Raw genomic sequence first — 22,771 nt, 5'->3', positions numbered from 1 at the left:
GGCGCCCCCCCTTCTCCCACAAGCGCCCGCGCGCCCTTCTCCCCCACCGCCCCCCGTCATGGCGTCAGCCCTCCCCGGGAGCGGGCAGTGCCCCGCGGGATGCTCTGAGGGAGCTCAGGGCTTCAGGTGCATCCCCGAGGCTGCCGGTGCCGGCCACGCTAAACCCTGCTAAGATTTGCCTCGTCCGCCTCAAGTGGATGTCAGCGGAGAGCAAATCCCGGCGGTTCCTCAGGGCGCCCTCGGTGACACTGGGGCCGTTCCACGCCAAGGGGGCTCCCCTGCTGATGCTCCTGGCGCTGGTTTCACCTCCTGTAGTGGAAGGAAGTTCAGGGTTATGGTGACTGTAGAACTTGTGAAACTGATGCCCCCATCTCAGTTGGATGCCTCTGGGAAAATCTTGAACTCCCTTTAAAAAGGACATGGAGGTGCTGGAATGTGTCCCGCAAAGGGCAGCACGGCTTGTGAAAGGTCTAGAAAATGTCTCCTATGAGGAATGGCTGAGGGACCTGAGTTGGTTTAGTTTCAAGAAGAGGAGGCTCAGGAGGAACCACATCACTCCCTGGAATAGGTTTCCCAGGGAGGTGGTGGAGCCACCACCCCGGAGATGCTCAAGAGGCACCGGGATGTGGCCCTGGGCAATGGGGTTCAGTGGTTATGGGGTTACAGGGGCAGTGCTGGGTGGAAGGTTGGACTGGATAATTGTGAAGGTCTCTTCCAACCATGACTTCATGAAATGCGCTTGAAAATCTCTGCAGTGTGCAGTGGCTCATGGAGCAAGTCACAGAGAAATGGGCTGAAGGACGAGTTCTGTGTTGAAGGTTGGGGCCCCACACAGAGCTCAGTGTGTGTTGCTAATATATTTCAATGGCCTTGTCTTTGTTCTGCATGGAAGTAAGTGAAAGATCCCTGCTCTTACACAGGTTTACACATGAAAAGTAAGACTTTCTTGAGAACTCAGTGACACTTGTCACAAGAACTATTTCTTTGCAGCTTCCAATTTCATTCCCACTCTCGCTAGAGAGGAAGGAACAGCCACAGTATTTTCTTTGTGTTATGTTCCACTAGGTAGAATTTAAGCCCAGAAAGGAAAGATGGAAGGAATTGAGGTATAAGATAGAAAAAAAAATATTAAAAAGAACAGTTTAAAAAACAAAACAAAACAAAAACAACCACAACAAAAACCTCAAAAAAACCAAAACCCCAAAACATCAAATATAGCAAAGCAGTAAAATGTACATTGTAAATCATCAGGGATTGGTGACAACCTATTATATTGTGATTGTTTTATTGATTATCACCTGGGCTCCACATAGAATAGAATAGAATAGAATAGAATAGAATAGAATAGAATAGAATAGAATAGAATAGAATAGAATGTTCAGTTGGAGGAGACCTGCAATGATCATTTAGTCCCTGCAGTATGTACAGGGTATGAATCATAACCTAATAGAAGAACAGAGGTATAGTGGTAAATGAAAATATGCAGCCTCACCTAACTGGTAATATTTAAAATATTCAAGGAAAGCAGAGCTTATGTATGTTTGCCCTCATGTACAATGCTGAGCAAGTCTACAGAATAGCAGATGTGAGAACAAGAGTTGGGTGACAAAGCAAGGCTCCTAAGAATAAGCAGGAAGTCGGAAGAGGAATCAAAGCTGATGTTGTCAAAGAGGCAGAAGAACAGGAAGAGTCAAAAGAAACAAAGCAAAGTTAGGGGAACATGGATAGTCTTTAGACTGTAAATACAGAGAATCATTGCTGGATTTGAAAAGTTGAGGGAAATAAAGTATACTTAGTGAATTCCTCTCTCTGGTTGATATCTTACACACATCAAGCTGTCCAGCAAAACCCAATTTTGATACAAATATTTCCAAGCAGCAGTTTCTTGTGTTCTTCATCTCCATTTAGAACTTTTCTCTGGCAATTTTATATTAATGATTTAATTAACCACATTCTAGTTTTGACAGGCAATACAACCTAATTATAGCAATGTGAAATATCTCTTTGCACAGTAATATAAAAGGGGAAAAAATATTGAAGGGCATTCCTTTACACAAAGTACATTTTAAAGAGTTATGCCAATTGGTTCACAGGTTCAGAGTATTCTCATGAATATTCAAGAGATTTAATTAAAAATAGAACATGCCCTAATTACATAATTATGCAAGAGAACTGATTCAAAGGAACCACTCCTGCCTTTTGAATAAACAATATTCATTGCTTTCTTCCTATCACACATTTGCTTTAAAAGATTTCCTGCAATTAGCTGCTCACCCCAGGGATGTGAGCATCTCTGAACAAAGCAACTACTCCAGCTATGACCCTGATTCATAATATGCTGGCTAATCAAGTATTTGCATCCTGGCAATTTCCCACATAAACAGCACACACTATAAGCTCCCTGCTGCAGGAAGGTTGATTAGCTCAATGGAGCTATAGTGCAGTGTTACTCCTCTCTGTTTATGGCACACAGCAGAAGTTAGACACAGGAGAGACTTGGTGAAGATGATTTTTCCTCAAGCTACTGCCTGACCTGAAATATCCAAAGAGTTCCTCTTCATTTGGATCTTGTTTTTCCTGTCTCATCTACATGAGAATTATCCAGGTTCATCTAGAAGTAAAAACTATTCACTGCCCACATTTCCATTTTCTCTTCAGGAACTAGTTATGCTGCATGCCCTGATTTTTTGATTAAATTATCGAGACATGCTGTCTCTAGTACATTACAGAATCACAGAATCAATTAGGTTGGAAAAGATCTCTGAGATCATCAAGTCCAACCTATGGCCTAACACCACCATGTCAACTAGACCTTGGTTAAACACCTCCAAGCATGGTGGCTCCTATGATCCTTTGCCTATTGCCAGCAAGGTCACCGTGGTTTTCTGCAGACTTCTGAGTGCAGACCAAAACATAACCCCATAACACATTATTTAGAATGGATTCTTTAGTCTGAATATATACCAATTTCCCCCTTCCCCTGGAAGAGAGAGGGAGGTTTGTAATTCACAGTGGGAGAGCAAAAAGCAAACAGTTCAACTAATGCAGCACAAAGCCCAGTGGTTTTTGAAGTGCAACAGTGTGAGAAATACACACAGCAAACTGAGGTCAGCTTAACTGACATCCACAAATGGGGCAAGCCTGTAAAGAAATTCAGGTTCACTTCATTTAAGAAGTGTGAGTCATTTTATTTTACCATTTGTGATGGGTTGACGCTGGCCAAATGCCACCAGCACACTATTGTACTAAAAAAATATATCCTTCTTAGATATATATCTTAGAGAATCTTTCTACCAAAAGAGAATTTTACTCTTTTTTCAATCTAATCTTATAGTCTATAAAATCTATGACTTCATTTTAGAAATATGGCCACAATAAAGTACTATATTGGAGTAATTTCAACTGCTGCTAAAGTGCTGTTTAAAAGCATCCTGGCAATAATAAATATTGAAAGGCCAGATTCAGCAACCTGTCTGTTTTTTCACCACAACCACTTGACAGTTGCATATATTTTAGTTTGTATTTCCTAAAAGAATGTCCTTTATGGAAAAGAGGAACATAAAAACCGGACTCAGAAGTGTCAAATACCCAGTCCTAGGCACAAATTTAGCCCAACTCTTTTGTTCATGTGTGCATTTACTGCATGCAGAGCTACCTTTTTGTCAGGGAGTTCAGGCACTTTGGGGTAAAAGGACTGTGTTTTGCTTTGCTTGACTCATTGTCAAATGCTGAACTTACCATTGGGAACCCACTGTCAGGCAAGGCATTAATTCTAAGTAAAATAAACACTGATCGTGATCCTGCTTCCCAAGTCAATAAGCTTTATTTACATGCAAGTGAATTCTCCTTTTTCAGAGTCACAAGGACTTCTAGGAAGCTGTAATAAATGGAAGCAAGTTTGCTTTTCCCTGCTGTTTTCTCTCCACAGAGAAATAGCAAGGAAATAAAGCATAAAGTGTTAATTCAAATCTTAACAGTTAATTTCTGTTATATTTTTTAAAACAGAGCAGGACACTTGCACTGAATATTTTGTTAATAAGATTTTTTTTAACTCTCAGTTATTACAAAGCTGTGCTGCTACTAAAGAACATAACATACTGAATGAAAGGTTTAAGCAGCACGTTCACTTAGCTTTAAAACAGTTCTGTTATGAAAAACAGACTTCTAAGCCTCAGGTAATACAGTCAAAATAACCACTGGAAAGCTAGAGAATTTGCATGTCAATATTAATGTGAACATAGAGGAAAATACTAGAAAGTTTCAGCAACACAGCTATATTTATATATCCAAACTTCCACTGTTATCTTCAAAGTAGTAAGTGATCAAGGAGCTAAGGATTCCACCCTTTGACAAGTTCTAATACTCTGTGCTATATGAGGTTACAGACACTGTCAGTATTCTCCAAGATCCTACTTTAAACATCAAAATTCTGAACAGGTTAAGGATTCACAGAGGAGAGCTTGTGATGATAATTAGACCTGTATTTTTACTCCTTGCATTCAAGGAATAAGTTGCCACCTCTACGAGGGAATGTTTACACCACTACACTCACTATGCTGCAGCAGCAATTTCTGCTCTGCCTTCTGTCATACCTCTCATTTCACTGAAAAATGAAGCAACTTTCTTCCTCACTTGTTTCCATGTTTCACAGTCACCTGATGGTTGACTACCAGCACCTTTCTAGCTTGGAAATATTCTCTTCTCCATATTCACTCTGCATGACTTTTAGTGCTTATGCATGAAGAAAGATAACATCCTATTTAGGTTCCTCCTTTCCTTCCTCCATACTTTCACTTCTCAGTGAGTTTATTCTCCCCTGGGGTTCCAGTTGTTCATTCAAGGTTATGAGGATTATTAATCTCTGCATATGAGTCACAGGAAGTTACATTTATTTCTATATTCACCTACCTCAGCCACTGAACCATTGCAGAAGTGTATTAGATCCTCCAGAGGAAATAAAAAACATGCTGTGGCTGGAATATCACACAACTGGAATAATAACATTCAGTCTGTGGTACAGTACTTCCTGTTTACCTTCCTATATCCTTACTTCCCAACTGTGACTCAGCTCCCTTTTTTACCTTTATATTGGGATTAGGCCCAGTATTGATGGCAAAAAAGTTTATTCCACAAACACAACAAACAGACTCTTCCAAACACAAAATCATGTGTCTGTTCAAACCCAGGAACATATAGGTAAAAGCAGGGGGGAAAAGGATCACCTTTACTGATTTCTAAGTGTCTGCTTTCTTACTGCTTCCATTATCCCCTTCCCTTTCTTAGAACACCAGCTCTTTATTACCTCTATGGTTTGTCAGCATTCCTGTAGAGATCTGCTAATTCATCCAGTTTGGCTGCCAGATTACTTGCAATTAGATTAGGTGAGACTCTTTCCTTGGTAATTTCAGTAGCCATTTTAGGATCCTCAGCAAAGGAGACTTATGGATAACCTTTTTTTCATTAAATCCTCCAGAGTTTCATTATGAGAAATGCTTTTTCCTAAAACAACCAACCTGTGAGGGCTGTGAGGGCTGTAATTTCAGTGATACACTAGTGTAAATCTGGGATAATTTCATTAAGCAGTATGAGATTTTTCTTATTTTGAGAAGTGAATCTTTGAAAATGTAGGAAAAGCATTAATTTTTTCCAATCAACATCAGGCAGAGGCACAGACTAGAATATCAACTTGCCTCAGCACCAGGAAAACTGGTGCTTCCTCACACAGCTATAGGAGATCTATTCTCTTTATTGTCACTGAGGTTCCTGCATACATTTAGAGAAGAAGGAAGGATTTTTCAGATGCTGCCTTTTATTAAAGCTTATGCATAAGCTAATCACAAGAAATGCTAATGCCAGTATATGGCTGTATATGACCTTTTCCAAGTAGAAATTTGCACCTACTGATGAAAGAAAACACAACTAAATCTCTGAAGTCTAAAAGCCATTACAGATAAACACCTAATCTGGTCTTTTTCTAAATGTAATTATCAAAGTCCATTGAAAACCAAGCAGGCATCTTGCCCTTCCTGCCCAAGAACATCATTCCTTCACTGTGCATTCTCAAGGGTAATATATACATACAGATATTGTGCCAAATTGTGTTATTTTTTTTCTGGCTCTTTTCCCTGGCTACTGATTGGCCCAATTTCTCTATGTATTTGCATTTCTAAGGAAGTCCTCATAGGTAATACTTCTTTTTTGTATGTTTAATTAAATTCTTGTAGAAAAAGAAGATTCTTTCCTGCTTAACTCTCTTAGCTGGTTCTTTCTCCACTCACCTGTGTAGCAGATTCTGCACACCTTTCTCCCCTCATGACCATCAATTTGCTTGTCTAAACAAACTGAACTCTTAATCTCTTTAAAAGCGATTCTACATCTCCCTGATTATTCAATTTGCCCTTCTCTGCTCCTATTTGCTTCATCTTCCTTGAGCTTAAAGAGCTGCAATTGTTTGTGCCATGGTCACTACCCAAAATGTTTGTTCCCAAGACAGATTTGCCAGCAAACCTCCCTTACATTTGATGTATTCCTTTTCTGCATATAGCACAGTAATTGCCAAAATTTTATACCCCTTTGTTCTGTTAAATGCTTTTCTCTCTTCCTTAGCTAATGCTCTATATGGAATTATACCAAATTCACTTGGCATTCAAGGTTGATTGGAATTTCACATTTTTTATGGGAGGCCATTGTACATTCACTTTTCATTGTTGGAGTTTGTCTTAAGTTTGTGTTAAGAGGGTATTTCAGGGGCAGTACCCAGCTGCACTGGACTGGGGACTTCATGGTAATACAGTTTGCCCCAAGGGAAAGGGAAATGGAAATGCTTCTGCTGTGTGACAATAGTTTCTGTCATTTCTGTGCCAATGACCAATTATGTCTGTACAGAAAATGGCTTCTCTGAATGTGCCTGTGGCAAGATGGATGGTAGACAGGACCTGGGGCTCAGAAGGGCAGAGTCACTCTAAAAATCAATAGCAAACAGAACTGTCTGTGCTGGATATTTTGTTCCTCATCCTGTCTCCTGGGAAACAGAGCAGATGCAGGATAAGGACAGATGATCTCCCTCCATGGGGCCCATCTCTGACCCAGCCTACCCACACTCAGTGTGCCCCCTGCATTTAGGGGATGTGGAAGGAGGCCTTAGAAAGCAGCCCTGTAGGTGTCTATTTCTGAAGAAAGCAATTCCTCCTGCACCTGTGTAGAGGTTTTTTATTGACCAGTATAGGTATAAAAAAAACAGTGAGGGGATGCTATTAGTTTGACAAGTTTGGCAGACACTGCTGCATCACATCATGTTCTGAAGGTTTTCCTTGTGCCAAAGACTAGATTTAATTTAGGTAATTTATGCAGCAACTGGCTAAAAAGGCAGTTACCTCATTGGTATGTAGGTCATTACAGATATTCTGAGGCTACAATTTTACTTTAGAGGACAATTATAAATAAGAATTTAAAGCAGGACTCCTTGGCCTTTCACTTTGGTGGTTAGCTGGGCATAGGAAAATTCACAGAGTAGAGCTTGTAGTAATTTCTTTGAAGGAAAAAATCCATGCTGCCATGGTTATCTATGACATCATTGTCACTCAAAACACCTGGACTGTTGGAGGTGTTTTGATTACAGAGAGCTGTTCACTCTGCCATACCAATTAACTACAGCCTCCTGGGAATGTCCTGGGGAATTGCTGAAACATGCCATATGCATGGCATTTAGATTTTGAATCCATGTATTTTAACATAAGATTATTCCTTAATATCTAAAATAACTATTTTAATGAACGCTCAAATTGAAATATATTGAAATTGTTTCAAAGACATATATAGTGCAGTTTTTTATCAAAGTCTACCTATTGAAGATAATGTAGCTGCAAACACGAACTGACACATGCCTCACTTAAAACTAAGACAAAGCTGGGAACAACTGATAAATATAAATTAGCCATGAAAGTGAAATGTTCTGCCTACACAGTGTTACACTTCATATTACATGCTGAAGGGCCACAAAGTACACCATCACCATATGTTTGAAAGCTGCCATGACTCACACAGAAGAGGCTGATGAGTAACAGTATCTCCCTTCCCCAGTGTATAGCACTGACCAGAAATGTACCCTGTAAATGGTTCCATTGTGGGCAGCAGTTGAACGTGCCCCACGTCCTTGTAATTAACTACATAACTGTAAAATGGTGCTGCCAGGTTTATTGTGCACCAATGAAGAAAGTACTCTAAATTCATTTAAAGGATGGTTCACACATTTGTCATTTCCCATCCCACTCATTTTGCAGCCAAAAGAGGCTGGAATGCTGTGTTAACCATCTTTTTCATTAATTTCACTTCTTTTCTATCTCTTTTTAGTTATGAATTCTGAATGAATATTCATATGAACACTCATATGAATTTGGTTATGAATTTTTGGTTATGAATTCTGTTGGGTTGTGCCCAAAACCAAAGTCCATATTGTAAACAAGTGAGATTGCTTTTCTAATTTACATGTAAACATATAGTAGCTATAAATACTGAAATGACATTGTTAATTACATACAAAATTGAGCATTGAGTGCTAGGTGCCTGTTTGATAATACCTATAAATTATAGACTCAAGTCAGTAAGTAATAAGCTGCTTTGTTCCTTTTAGAGAAACTGTGAACCCCATGATTTAAAAGCCTGAGAAAAGTGTTCCTGAGATGGAAAAGTGCTCTGCACAATGGGAGCTCTTCAGCCACATTGTCCCAGCACCAGCCTGGGTGTCTCAGTCCTGTGGAGCTCAGATTTAGGGCTGAGATACCCTGGTAACTTAGACATGTCCAGCAAGCCCTCAGGTGTCCCACTGAATAGACCCCTTTTTGCCCAGCAGCAGAACCAGCACCAGGGGAGAGGCAGCAAACAAAATTAATTTTAAGCATCTCTTGTCAATTCAAGTTGCTCTATAATATCCTATGGCAGAACTGATTTTTTTCTTTGAAGTGAGCTGGATTTCTTCCTTGGCACAAATTGGCACCTGTGGCTATTTACTCATATGTCAGCTTAGTATTTTGTTCTGTTTTCCATGATGGAATTTTTCATGAGGCCTGAGGAAACTGGAGGTTTTCCAGACATGACAGTAAAAGTGAGGTGCTATTTTGGTAAATGTGAAAAGAAGGTTGATAAATTCAGAAGACATTTTCTTACATATTCATTGGAACTTAGTTTCCATTTTGTCTTTGATTCTTATAAAATTTTGAACAAATAAGTGTTTTCTCCTAAGTATTTATTATAGAGTTACTAAGGTCAGAGCTTGGTTTGTTGCAGAATATTTATGCTGTGTCATACCATCTATTTTCTATATGACACTCTAGGGTAATACAACCACTTGGAAAGCAATCAAGGCAGTGAGACTCTTTTGAAATTTGAAATTCATGGATTTTGTCTTCTTAAATAGCCTTAACTACAAAGTCTGTTTTGCAAACAACACATACCCCCTCTGCTCTCTCCCAAGAATTTAGACTTTTAATTATTTGAGTCATTCCAGGAATTAAAGTCTGTAGCTTTTCTGGAACCCTTTAAAAACAGCCAGCGTATGCTACAACCCAATCATGATTTTTCCATGGCAAGGATTTCTTACAATTTGTCAACAGGAAGTTCTTTTACAATGAGATATGAATAGTGACCTGAATTCCTTATGATTCTGAAACTTGTGTTTTGCCTGTTAATGTGTTTTGGCTCAGCTGATGGAAGTATCACGGCCAAGCCTGCAGCTGAATCACATCAGTGGGTTTTTTGGAGGCAGCAGTGTGAGCAGAGCACTGCTGACTGCCAGAAAGCCTTGACGGCCAGGGGGGCTGCTGGAAACTCCTGCCACACATGGTCCATCACGGTGGCTTCGGGGCTGCTCTGCCTTAGGCTGGTGCTCGCTGGCTCCTGGCAGCCTCAGGAAATGCATACAGACATTTTTTGCTGCCTCCTGCTGTCTCAAGCAGTCACAGCACACCTGGGGCCACCCTAGGGATGAGAACCTGCATGGACCAGCAAGCAAAATCACTGTGCCTTTCCCTGCAAAATATAAGAAACTCAGTTAAGTGGGTATTTGGTTTGAACCACAAGCCACAAACACAAGCCAATGTATGAAATGGACCATGTCTTCTAGAGCTGATTTTGACTATAGATAAGTCACTACATAGTGATACTTCTTCTGAGTAAGATCAGACTTGAAAAGGGATCATGTCTTTTTTCTGCCTTTACTATTTCTAGCCCCATGTACTACTCTTGCACTTCCACAGCATCTGCTGTTTGAATTGTTGTTCGAATATATCAGTCAAGTAAATCTCACAATACTTGGGTAAATCTTAATCCATTAATGTATGCAAAGCCAAGGCACAAAGAAGTGATTTATATAATTGTGAATACTAATGAGTATGTGCTTCAAGATGATTACATTCCGTGCACTTATAAACTCTTCTGAAGACATAAATTGTTAAGAAATAAAATGAGCTTTTCTTCCCTTACTAGTTGGGGGTTTTTTTGAGAAATAAACTTGAATATTCAATTATGGGTTTATTATTCTGTGAATCAGTTTAGAGTGATCAGTGGATATAATTTTTAGTATGAAAATGTTATTTGTGCATATTACAGTTCCAGGCATATATTATCCTTTCATGAAAACATTTCAATCTTCAAGTCTTTATGCAAAAGATTGGCCCGTGGGCTCTGCACAGGATGTAAATTAAGTTCTTGTTTGGCTAAATCTGATTACCCTGTAGGGTACCAATCTTGCTTAGCGACAGTGGAAGCTAAAAATTGCAAGCAGGACAGTCCACTTGAAATGGGGCCAGGAAGGGTCAGTTTCTAAACAGCAAATGTGAAGTTTGAACTAGATTTTTAATAGCATGCCTAAGAATTTTCAGTTAAACATAGAAGCTGTCTCCTCCATAGCTCCTATCATTGCTTTTAAAGACCATAATGAAATTGAGAAAAGCTCTTCTTTTTTTAAGTACAAGTCTTTATTAATCATATGTAAAGATGCTGCAATCACTTTAACCCAGCCTTTAGTCAGTCTGCAGCTTAATTCCCATTCGACACTTCCTCTTTCTCCTCTCATATTCTATCATAATTCATGGTCCAATAGAGAAATTCAGTGAATAGCAAAATGCCACACAGACTATCAAAACAAAACCACCTCAAGTCAATACAAACTAAAACTATTTGAATATTACCAAAATACTGTTGCTTTATTGTGGACTTACTGAGCACATGAGAGGGACTAGAAAGGTACATGCTGACACTACTGAATATGAACTACTGCTGTTCCTTCTGACAGGATTAGCTAAATACTTAAATGATAAGAACACTCCCCTGTATTTTTCCTATACTCAGAAAATGTGCACAGAAAAGTCACTCTTTGATCTATTTCACTAGCTTCAGTTACTGTAGCAGGCTTTTGTATACATAAAATTTTATTTTTAGTAGTCTTTGGCATCTCCTTAGCTTTCCTTTGATGTATAAAGGTTTTATGATCAATAATATCTAAAAGCAGCTGGTGTTATTGCAATTGCTCTGAGTCAAGGATAATAATGCAACACTGGTGAAAATGATACGGTTTTTGGCTGTTCAGAAAATGTAATTATCTCAGTAAATGCATGTGGTTTTTAGTAATGAGATTCAAAATTTCAGACAGATTAATTTTAATAACATCTTTTCACAGTGGTTCTATTAGATATTTTAAATCTATTTAAATCAGACCTCAACACTTACCTAATAGATAAATACCTCACTCCCTCAATAGGTTTAAGATGAAGGGACTCAGCACTCCACACAGAATCCTAATGAATTTGAAGGGGGAAAAGGATAAAACCAGGACTGGAGATAGCCTGGGGGCAACACACCAGTGTCTGAGGGATGGTGTGCTGGGGAGTTCCTTTCATCTGTCGTCCCATGGAGACTGGGGATGGATTTCCATGTGGCAGCAGTGACACAATGGATATTGATGTGTTGGAAACCTCAGAAGTGCCTGAGAACGATCACATGGAAGGTCCTGCTTGACTGACCCAATGTCCTTCTGTGACAAGATGACCTGCAGAGAGGACGAGGGGAAGGCTGTTCCCTCCTAGGCTTTGTTCCCTTCTAGACTTCAGTAAAGCTTTGACAGTGTTTTCCACAGTATTCTCCTGGAGAAATTGGCTGCTCATGGCTTGGATGGGTGCACTCTTCACTGTTAAAAACTGTCTGGATGGCTGAGCCCAGAGTGCTGGTGAATGGTGCTGCATCCATTTAGCACCCAGTCACAAGCAGTGTTCCCCAGGGAGCAGTGTTGGGGCCAGTTCTGTTCCATATCTTTATCAATGACCAGGATGAGGGGATCCAGGACCCCCTCAGTGTGCAGAAGACACCAAGCTGGGCAGGAGAGTGATCTGCTGGAGGGCTCTGAACAGGCTGGATGGATGGGCCAAGGCAAATGGTGTGAGGGTCAACAAGGACAAGCAGAGGTCCTGTCAACAGTGTCTGACCACGAGGCAAGAGTGTGCCCAGGTGGCCAAGAAGGCCAAAGCCATCCTGGCCAGTGTCAGCAATGGTGTGGCCAGCAGGAGCAGGGCAGTGACCATTGCCCTGTACTCAGCACTGGTCACAGCCATCCTGGCTGTGTCAGCAATGGTGTGGCCAGCAGGAGCAGGGCAGTGACCATTCCCCTGTACTCAGCACTGGTCACAGCCATCCTGGCCAGTGTCAGCAATGGTGTGGCCAGCAGGAGCAGGGCAGTGACCATTCCCCTGTACTCAGCACTGGGCACAGCCATCCTGGCCAGTGTCAGCAATGGTGTGGCCAGCAGGAGCAGGGCAGTGACCATTCCCCTGTACTCAGCACTGGGCACAGCCATCCTGGCCAGTGTCAGCAATGGTGTGGCCAGCAGGAGCAGGGCAGTGACCATTCCCCTGTACTCAGCACTGGGCACAGCCATCCTGGCCAGTGTCAGCAATGGTGTGGCCAGCAGGAGCAGGGCAGTGACCATTCCCCTGTACTCTGCACTGGTCACAGCCATCCTGGCCAGTGTCAGCAATGGTGTGGCCAGCAGGAGCAGGGCACTGACCATTCCCCTGCACTCTGCACTGGTCACAGCCATCCTGGCCAGTGTCAGCAATGGTGTGGCCAGCAGGAGCAGGGCAGTGACCATTCCCCTGTACTCAGCACTGGGCACAGCCATCCTGGCCAGTGTCAGCAATGGTGTGGCCAGCAGGAGCAGGGCAGTGACCATTCCCCTGTACTCAGCACTGGGCACAGCCATCCTGGCCAGTGTCAGCAATGGTGTGGCCAGCAGGAGCAGGGCAGTGACCATTCCCCTGTACTCTGCACTGGTCACAGCCATCCTGGCCAGTGTCAGCAATGGTGTGGCCAGCAGGAGCAGGGCACTGACCATTCCCCTGCACTCTGCACTGGTCACAGCCATCCTGGCTGTGTCAGCAATGGTGTGGCCAGCAGGAGCAGGGCAGTGACTGTTCCCCTGTACTCTGCACTGCTGAGGCCACAGCTCAGCTGCTGCATGCAGTTCTGGGCCCCTCAGTTGAGGAAGGACAGAGAGGTCACTGCTGGAGTGTTCCTGCTCTCTGCAACCACCCCAGAGGAGGTTCTGGAGAGGTGAGAGTCACTCTCCCAAGTCACAGCAATGGGAGAGGAAATGGCTGGAAGCTGCACCAGCAGAAGTTGAGATATTAGGAATTAATTCTTCACCAGAAGGGATGTCAGGCAGTTGAACAGGCTGCTCAGGGAGATGGTAGAGTCACTGTCCCTGGAGGCATTTAAAAGACAAAGCAGCTCACAGTATCCTAGTATGGTCCAGTGTATGCTGATACTGGTTTTGGGTGACAAACACGAAAATTACATGTTCAGAAAACAGTTTTAACTGTGAATTTACAGAAGCGCGATCGAAACCTTCCATTTGAATTCCCACAGCTCCCCCATGCCAAATAACACATATCTGCATGATGAAGCACATTAGCTCATCTGACATCGAACAGTTTTTTCCTTGGATTAGTTTGAGTAGTGAATCAATTTCCTGATCTGGTTCAGCAGGCAGACACAAAAATGTCTGTGCTAATGGAAGTGAGCAGCTCAGAAATGAAAATGCTTTTGATTGACCTCTACCCATTTAAAGCATATGTGAAACTACCTTAGGGATGTTCTACACAGGCTGTCAGAACATATGGCCATAAACCACCAGTCCACTGGGGCTCTGGTCTCTCCCTTTCTGGGATATTTTCTTGTATTATCCAATTATTGTTTTACATCAGAACTACCTATTAAAGTGTGCATTCACATTGTGGTCAAATTTTACATACTGTAAGATATGATTTACTGTAAAGCCCTGAAGAATTATATGACATACCCACTATAGTCTATTTCAAAAATTTATTTTCCTAAACATGGTATTTTGTAAATTTTTAATATATACCCTTTACAGTAACTGATGCAGTGTAACATTCACAAATATTTTCAAAGTGTTGGCTATTATCTCAGTAAACAACATTAATCACTGTTTTCATTTACTAATATGTAAAATCACAACTCAGTGGCCACTTTAGCCTGATAATATCATAGTTGCATGAAACACTGTGATCTGCTACTGTATTAGTAATTTATTTAACTTATTTCATTTTGCAGAAAATTATTATAGTTGATGTGGACAAAGCTCTTTTTGCTCCAGTTGAAAAAAGTCTGTGAACAAACCATGTCATGTTTGGATATGAAAAATAGGTCAATGGCCACTGAGATGATGCTTCCAAAAGCAGAACCTTCCCTACAGCACAGCTTTAGGAAAACACTTCATCTGACAGCATACATTCTTTTTAACAGAATCCTCTTAGTAGGTACTGGATAAAAAAAAAGTAATTTAACTGTAGAAATGGACAGAGAGAAGATAGTGAGGATTGAGACTTCTTTTAATTTAAAAATGGCACAATATTTTAGGACTTCACTCAAACCAAACTTCTTCCAATTGCTGTTACTTACCTGGAGGCCAAAAAATCAACCCTCAGACAAGTTATTTTCAGTGCTTTGGTGAAGCTGGTGAGAATAGCACACTTTTGGGGAAGAAATGAACCAGGAGAAAGCAGTGCATGCTTGTAGTAATGTCATTCTTCATGCAGGAGTTACCAGTTTTGTCTTCTACCAAGATTAAATGATGGGTAGCACATTTGTTAAATTGCTCAGCAACTAAAACATTTACCAATCATGGATCAGAGGAGCTCTTGTCCAAGGGAGGCATATTTCTCTTAATTAAAAAAAAGAAAATCTAAGAAGATCCTATTGCACAGCACTTTATATGAAATCATACCTTAAATCTTTATCAAAATAGCAGATAATCACACTGAATAGAGGATTATTCTAAACTGATTGTATATATACTCTCAATTCAAACTTGTTCCTTCACCCATATTGTATTACTTATGGGTAGCTACTGCCCCAGACAGGCAACTGCTGCAAAATGAGGAATTTTTGTCTTTATATACCAATATAGTTAGTGGAGACATCATTCTGAGACCAGACTTCAGGTGCAGCACACAATCTCATATTATTTAGCAGCCATAAGTCTATAGTAAAAACAGGACACTCATTACCCATTCCATCTGACATGAACAAGGAACAGCTTTTGAAAGTTTTCTTCCTTGTGTTTCGGTGGAGAAATATTTTAGATATTCTTGGAATAAAGGGTAAAGGAAATCTACATACTGATTATAAATTAAGACCAGTGTTGACTTTTATTTACATAATTTAACAAACAAATTCAAGTAACTATTGCATCAATCATTCAAATGTTGAACATTACTATAAACCACAAATTTATAGCATAAGTGTTGCATTCTTCATGGAGCTGTGATTACTGTTCTACATTTTTCTTTCTCCGACGAAGCCACCTCAGAGCTCTCACCAGTGCAACTTGTCCCATGAGGAATGTGATCCTAAAGTTTTGTTTATACCAATCTCTAGGATTCCAAAGCCAAGAAAATAATCAGCACACAGAACAAGAGCAGGAAAAAGATACACAATTATATTAAAATATCCTTTGGCACTGCCAAATTGTGTTCTTTGTGGGAACCCTTTTCCTGCCTAATAAGAGTTAAATAACCTATGAAAAAGTCTGTGTATATCCACATTCAGGAACAGATTACACATGGATTACATGGTTGCAGCTGCATTTGAAATCAGCTGAGATAAAATAGTTAAAACTGTCTCATGTTTCAGAAGTAAAGCAGATCACCAAGCTATCTGGACTACCTGCCAGTGCTGTGCTTCAGGTAAAATTTGTTTGTGTGTGGATAAAGATGCCTGTGTTAAAAAGGGCAGAGTTGGTCTCATACAAGGATGGCAAAAAATAAAATCAAACCACACTTCAAAGGCTAATTGTATAACTCAACATTACCCTTCTACTGCAGTATCTTTTAAAGATAATGTCTTTAATATTGTCAGTTAGTCTTTATATCTTTAAATAATTTAATTTTTATTAATCATGCACGGTGTCTGGAACAAATTAAAATTATTCACAGTATAGTCTGCATCAGCCCTTTTTAACCTCTGCAAACTAGCTTCAAGTTCTCTGCCCTGTTACAAATTAAAATAATACCAAATTTTTTTTCTAGTTTCTAACAAGGATCTTACTTCCATGTCGTACAATGCTCACAAGAAGCAATAGGATACATAGAATTCTGTAACTAGAACACTAGGATTTAGGTCTTCTCCTGAGATGTCTGGGGCAAACCTTGCATGCACAGCTCTAACATAAGCCTGAGATACCAACCCCTCAGTGAGGACAGCAGCCAAATTCACACTGACAGGCAGCACTGAGCTACCCCTTCAATTGTCATGTTAAATAAAAGTATCATGCTAGCATTGCAACTGTTTCTTTTCCTCTTTCACCTTTAATTTACTACATCCTTCTTGAATTTTTTTCCAAAACCAAACTCTATTTCCAGTCTAAGTACCCTGAACTAGATATTCAAGGCATCTATGCACAGTCATTGCTTCAATTTTAACTACATTTTAGAAGTTGCAACACTTCAGCTGCCAGTTTTCAGGCCAGCTGGCAATACTGCAAAAGAACATACAGCTAAATGCATAAACAGATTTTTATAAATATGACCCCTCAGAATCAGACTGCCTGTAAAAAGCTCTACTGTTTTCAGTGCTGTGCAGTTCCACTTTGAAACTACAACAATTCAGCCAACAAAACTTGATTTTCCAAGTCAGCAGCAAGGAAGGTCATGTTTAAGCACAAAGCCTGAATTTTCTTCCCCTGAAGATGGGACACTATCCTAAGGTCACTGCAACAATGGCAACTGGTAACCAGTTCTAAGATTAACTATTTGCATTCCCACTTATCAATTATAGGCAATGTATTGACAATCCTTTCACTAAAAACAATTTCTTACTTTGCATCTTTTCATGCTGTTGCTTTGGATTATGATGAGGTTCCCCCCTGCCCCTCCATGGGCAAGATAAGATGTGTAGATTTAAATACCTGTTAGTTAAATTGTTCTTACAGGATTTTAGAATATTTTATGGTTTATGCACAATATACAAGGAAACTCAAGCCACCATTGGTTACAGACCAGCTGCAGTGATGGCTGAACTCTCACTGGCATCACACCATGAGGAACCCAGACACACCTGACACTTTTGAGCCCAATAATCTCCCAATCCACTACAGAGAGGAAACTGCAGTTCTGTTTTCACATTCAGTGGTCAGCATTTCTGAATTAAGTGCTGTCTTCCTTCACCTTCCCATTCCTCCCTCACTTCCAGCCCTTTCTCAAGTGTGCACAGCTACTTGCAGGGGTATGTGAGTTTGCAAGTCATTTTTCAGCCCTTTCAGATCCCCAGTCCAGTTTATCGAGTTGTTGTACACACAGTGACACTGAAACAAGGCAGGAGATGCTCTGAAGAGTTGGATGTGGGTTCACCAAGCTGTAGCTGAGATTCTACCCAGGTCAGGTGATCAATTTATGCCTTGTCAAACTCAAAAGCTGATCACTTTTTTACTAGACACTTGCAAAATAATAGACCCAGGATTATTAAATATTACTCCCATTAAATGATTTTCCTTTGAGATAAATAATTTACTTGTCCTTATTTAACAGTCAGCTAGAATCTGTTATCCAGAACTTTCAAGTGGTCTATTTGCATTTATCAGTTTCAATTAGCAGCATAAAAAGACCCATGCCCTAAAATAATAAAATGTGCCTGATCTTGTCTCTTGAAATCTCAGACTTGAGCTTATCTTTCCATTAAAACAACAATAAGCAGCAGCAGAACTCAAATGATAATGCAGATTCGCCAAATGCTAATAATAGCATTAAAAATATAATTTTCCAAAATTACAAGGGTTTGTGCTGTTTTACCAATTACAGAAAAAATGTTCAAATTTTAAGCTTGATCTTATACCTTTCACTTAAACTGTAATGTATAATGGTCAACATAAATACCTTCTACATACCTGTTGTACTGCAAATGCTTTTTAAAATTTTTACTTAGAAAGTCCTTGTAAAAGTCAGCCATTTCCTCTGCATTCAGCGTTGCTTTTTGACCTGAAAATAGGTTTTGGTGTAACAAAGTCAAGGCAATTCTTTGGATCAAAACACTGGGTTCAGATGCTAGGTCTAACTCCTTGCTCCTACAAGCTTTCTGTGTAAACCTGAACAAGTTAATGTCTTTAACTTTCAATCTTTTAAGACTTATCTAGAGAGCACAGCAGATTAAAAATACTGATCATCTTGAAGCTGGCATAGTTCTTAAAGCCCTATTACTTGTGCAAGTAATAGTTTATCAGCTCTTAGACTGTTTAGGGAAGCAGTGAACCCCTATGAAAATGTGCATAGATCTAGGAGTATCTTCCTTTGAATAAAATAATTTCTAACAGGGCTAAAGCCTAAAGAGTACCAATAAGAGCATTTAGTAATTTAATTTCCCCCCCTAAAGCAAGTCCATAAATATCAAAAGAACACTATCCACAACTGGCATGGTATTTTCCGATGTAATTCTTTTTCTATTACTGTTAATAAATTCCAAGTAACTTCAGGCAAAAAGTTTATGTTCTGAGATATGAGACTCCCAAACAATCTAGTAGGCAATTATTTTGAGAACAAAAGATTATTTTGAATATGTCATTCATAGCCAGAATATAAAAGGTCCAGGAAGACCTGTGGCTATAGCACAAGATGTCTAATCCTGAGAACCAGCAAATATTCTCAACTCTACCAGACAATTCCTACACAACCCTTCTGGCACAAAATGTCCCTAAAATGACAGTCAAATTTCAATGCCCCAGGGAACATGGATAGGATGATGGAAATGGAATTGCAATATTCAACTTGCTACACTTCCAAAATGCATTTTAAGGCTTTTGAGATTGACCACAGAAATGCAAATTATTGATTGGTTCTATTTGTCATTATTAAAAAAACTAATATACCACAATGTATTAACATACTATAGGATAAATTAACTATAAAACCATTTGAAAACTGTTAATACTTATAGTTAATTTGTTTCTTCATACTGGTATCAGCAAAACTGATTCATTACATAGGAAAGTAAGTTTTGTTACAACTGTTTGTGTATATTTTTATTTTTACAAACATTCACAGCTGTATTATAGAATAGCTGACCAAAGGCATGCAGTTGATATAGATTTATTTTTAATGGAAGTATGTGGTCACTCTCTTTTACTTCTAGAGTGTAAAAGCAAAACAAAAAACCAACAAAACAGCAGTATAAAAGAAGTGGTTTTGAAACAACATAGATCTTAATTAAAATTACTTCTCAAGCACACACTGATCACCAGAATACAAACAGAAAAGAAAAATAATGGTCTGTGACATACAGAACGTCAGAGCAGATGCTTCACTGAACTCAAACAGATCATTATTCTGTGAACAAAGTGTTCAACCTCATACTACAATGCTCAATTCACTATTATTATGAAGGCATTTTGTTTTCATTTTCACACAATGAATTAGAGGGACAACTATTTTACAGTAACTGTGCCCAGGCAGAGACAGGCAGATAGCAGCTGCCTTGCTCTCCCTCAAGGAAAAATATTGTATTCATTGGACACAGCAGGGACCTGAAGCCAAAGACTGGGAATTTATCTGCTCAACCATAACATGCACTTGAGGCAAATGCTCTGTATGTTTATCTCAGCCAGCTCACTGGCTTAGGAGGTGTGAAAGTAAAAAGTCCCTTCCTCCTCAGGCTACACAATTATTATATTACTGGGCTAGGATTTCAGCACATTCCCTCTGGCTGCAGGGAAGGAATTAGGGGGAGAACAGTGCAACAGATGATCTGACCCCCACATGCACGTCTCTGAAAAGCTCCTTGTCTCTTTTATAATCACACTCCTGAAAACAGTTCTAAATCCTACCCATAAGATTTACTTTTGACAGAACATAAAGAGCATAAACTAACAATATTCAAAGTTAAGCAGAATTGAGAATGCATCCTAAACTATTAACAAAGATCTCACTAACCTGATTCATCTCTCATTTCCAGACCCTTGGCTTTCAGTCTTGAATAAATAAATTCTTCTTTTTCCTAAAACATGTTTTTCCACATTAGAATGGGATGTAGTCAGTCCTTGAAGTTAACCATTGGTTTTAATTACATAGCAATGTGGTGTTCAACATCCTTTGAAAGAACTAGCAATACTTGTTATACTTGCAAGTGTCAACTAAACATTTTTCTTAGTCTAGTGAGTTAAACTGGTCACTTAGATCCTGCTACCTGCATGCATCAATTAATTCATGCAAGTGTCCTACTGATACTCATAAAACTGATTTGTGGAGTAAAGCTACAGCCAAACTTCAGTGTTGTTTGACAGAAGTCAAACTTTCAGTTTATAAAGCAAACTAAGAAAATGTGCTGTAGTGTATAACTGAGATTTTGAGCATAGAGAAAAACATGCAGCCTAAAAAATTAAAATTATTTAGATGGAAGCACAGTAATCATTTGTGTGTGGGTTTTACAGACTTAAAAACAGTTCTGTGGAATTAAAAAAAAACCAAGCTTCATTTTTTCTGGGATCATTGCAAGTTTTGAGAAGATATGATGTTCAGCATCATAAACAATGGTGAATTACTGAACTGTTACTGTTCTTCCAAAAAATGCCACATTGGCTGGGAGATGCTAAAATCAGGAAAGACAGACTCACTTTAGCCTTGCTGGGATACGCTGCCCAGTGAAATGGGACATGTCATTTACCCTCATTTAGTAATTTTGGTAATTACACCAAATTTCTTTTCTCTCACTTATGACAAGAGAAAAACCAGCCATGAAATAATTTTCAACAGCTGCTCTAGCCACAGCCAGGTCCAGCAGCTACAACTTTATACTTTCAGTGCAAGACAGGAAAAAGGCAAATACTCTATGCCACTAGGCAGCAACACGTGGGATGTTTAGTTTTGTGCATCATCTAAATAAACGAACGACAAACCCATCATTTCCCCCGTGACCCTGAGCGCATTAACAGCGGGCAGAAGCGAGCCCCCGGGTTTCGGGCAGGCAGGGGAGCAGCAGCAGCAGCGGGTGCGGGCCCGGCTCGCTCACCTGGCGGAAGGCGCGGTTGTGCCGTGCCCAGAAGCGCTGGTTGCTGGCCTGCGCCTCCTGGCGCGCCTCCCGCAGCCGCCGCTCCAGCGCCGACTCCTCGGGGGGCACGTAGAAGATGACGGGGCGCAGGTTGGAGAGCTTGTCCGGGGGCCCGATCCAGTCACTGTGAGAGTGCGCGGGGGGACGGAAACCCAGGCCCTGCGGAGCACAGACACAACGCGTTACCAGCACCTCTGCCGAGCTTCTGAAGGACCTCGCAATCTGGAATAAATTCCCAAACGGCACGGAGCATACAAACATAGCAAGTTCAGAAATAAAGCACATTTATTTACTGTGACCAGTTTTTTAAATTTTTTTTTTAATTTTATTTTTCTATCATTAATACTCAGTTAAAATATTTCACCGAGAGAACCAGCAAGTATCCCAGTTTTTTGCGGGGCCGATCTCTGCCCTCTGGCGACCAGTGACAGCACCCGAGGGAACAGCGTGAAGCTGTGGCAGGGGAAGTTTAGGCTGGATATTAAAGGCTCTTCACCCAGAGGGCTGAGGGTCACTGAAACAGACTCCCCAAGGATGGGGTCACGGCCCCAAGCCTGACAAGCTCGCGGAGCTTTTGGACAACTCTCTCAGTAGTGCGATTCTTAGGGCTGTTCTGTGCAGGGCCACGAATCGGATCTCGGTGATCCTTGTAGGGGCCTAGAAATTCATATTTTATAATTCTGCGATTCTAACTTTTCCTCAGCCCGGCGTTCTTCCTGCATCCCTGTGCCCACACACAGGCGTGCGCCTGCCCCAGCCGAGTTCGGAACACCTGGGGTTAGCCCACAGCCCGGACCTCAGCGCCCCTCCAACACCCAACACCGGGGGCCTCGGCAAACACATAAAAACCAGAGGCCGCGGGGATCGCGGTTTGCTGCCGGCTGCCCCCGCCCCGCCGGCGTTACCGGGAGCCAGCCAGAGCGCTCCCCACTCAGGGCTCCGTGGGGGCGGCGGCCCCCGAGGCTTCCCCCACGGCCCCCGCAGGAGCCGCCGCCCCCCGCCGGGTTTACCACGCTGTCCGGCCGCTCCCCGCGCTCAGCCGCGCGGCCGCTGCCGGAGGAGGCGGAGGAGGAAGCGGAGGCGAGGGGGTGGCGGCGGTAACAGCCACCGGCCCGCAGCACCCGGGCGGCCGCCATGGCCCGGCGCTTTACGGCGCTGCCGCGCGGGGGCTGCG

General features: G+C 41.0%; 1 protein-coding gene across 4 annotated transcripts; it reads right to left on the bottom strand.

Annotated features, from left to right (window-relative positions):
* Positions 1–55: 55 nt before the first annotated feature.
* COA8 (cytochrome c oxidase assembly factor 8) lies at positions 56–22,740 on the bottom strand. Of its 4 annotated transcripts, none has more exons than XM_054634453.2 (5): positions 22,608–22,740; positions 21,559–21,756; positions 20,484–20,547; positions 18,449–18,539; positions 15,698–15,941 (listed from the first exon to the last, which is right to left on the bottom strand). In XM_054634453.2, the coding sequence occupies exons 1-5, from the start codon at positions 22,731–22,733 to the stop codon at positions 15,836–15,838; spliced, it is 585 nt and encodes a 194-aa protein (XP_054490428.2). In that variant the 5' UTR covers positions 22,734–22,740; the 3' UTR covers positions 15,698–15,835. The 4 variants fall into 4 exon arrangements, with proteins under 4 accessions (XP_077036861.1, XP_077036860.1, XP_054490428.2 ...); XM_054634452.2 differs by having other exon boundaries at positions 22,503–22,733; XM_077180746.1 differs by lacking the exons at positions 15,698–15,941; positions 18,449–18,539 and adding an exon at positions 56–309.
* Positions 22,741–22,771: the final 31 nt, after the last annotated feature.

The sequence above is a fragment of the Agelaius phoeniceus genome, chromosome 6 (genome assembly GCF_051311805.1).
Source record: "Agelaius phoeniceus isolate bAgePho1 chromosome 6, bAgePho1.hap1, whole genome shotgun sequence".
Classification (NCBI taxonomy): domain Eukaryota; kingdom Metazoa; phylum Chordata; class Aves; order Passeriformes; family Icteridae; genus Agelaius; species Agelaius phoeniceus.
This window is presented reverse-complemented; position numbering and strand designations above follow the sequence as displayed.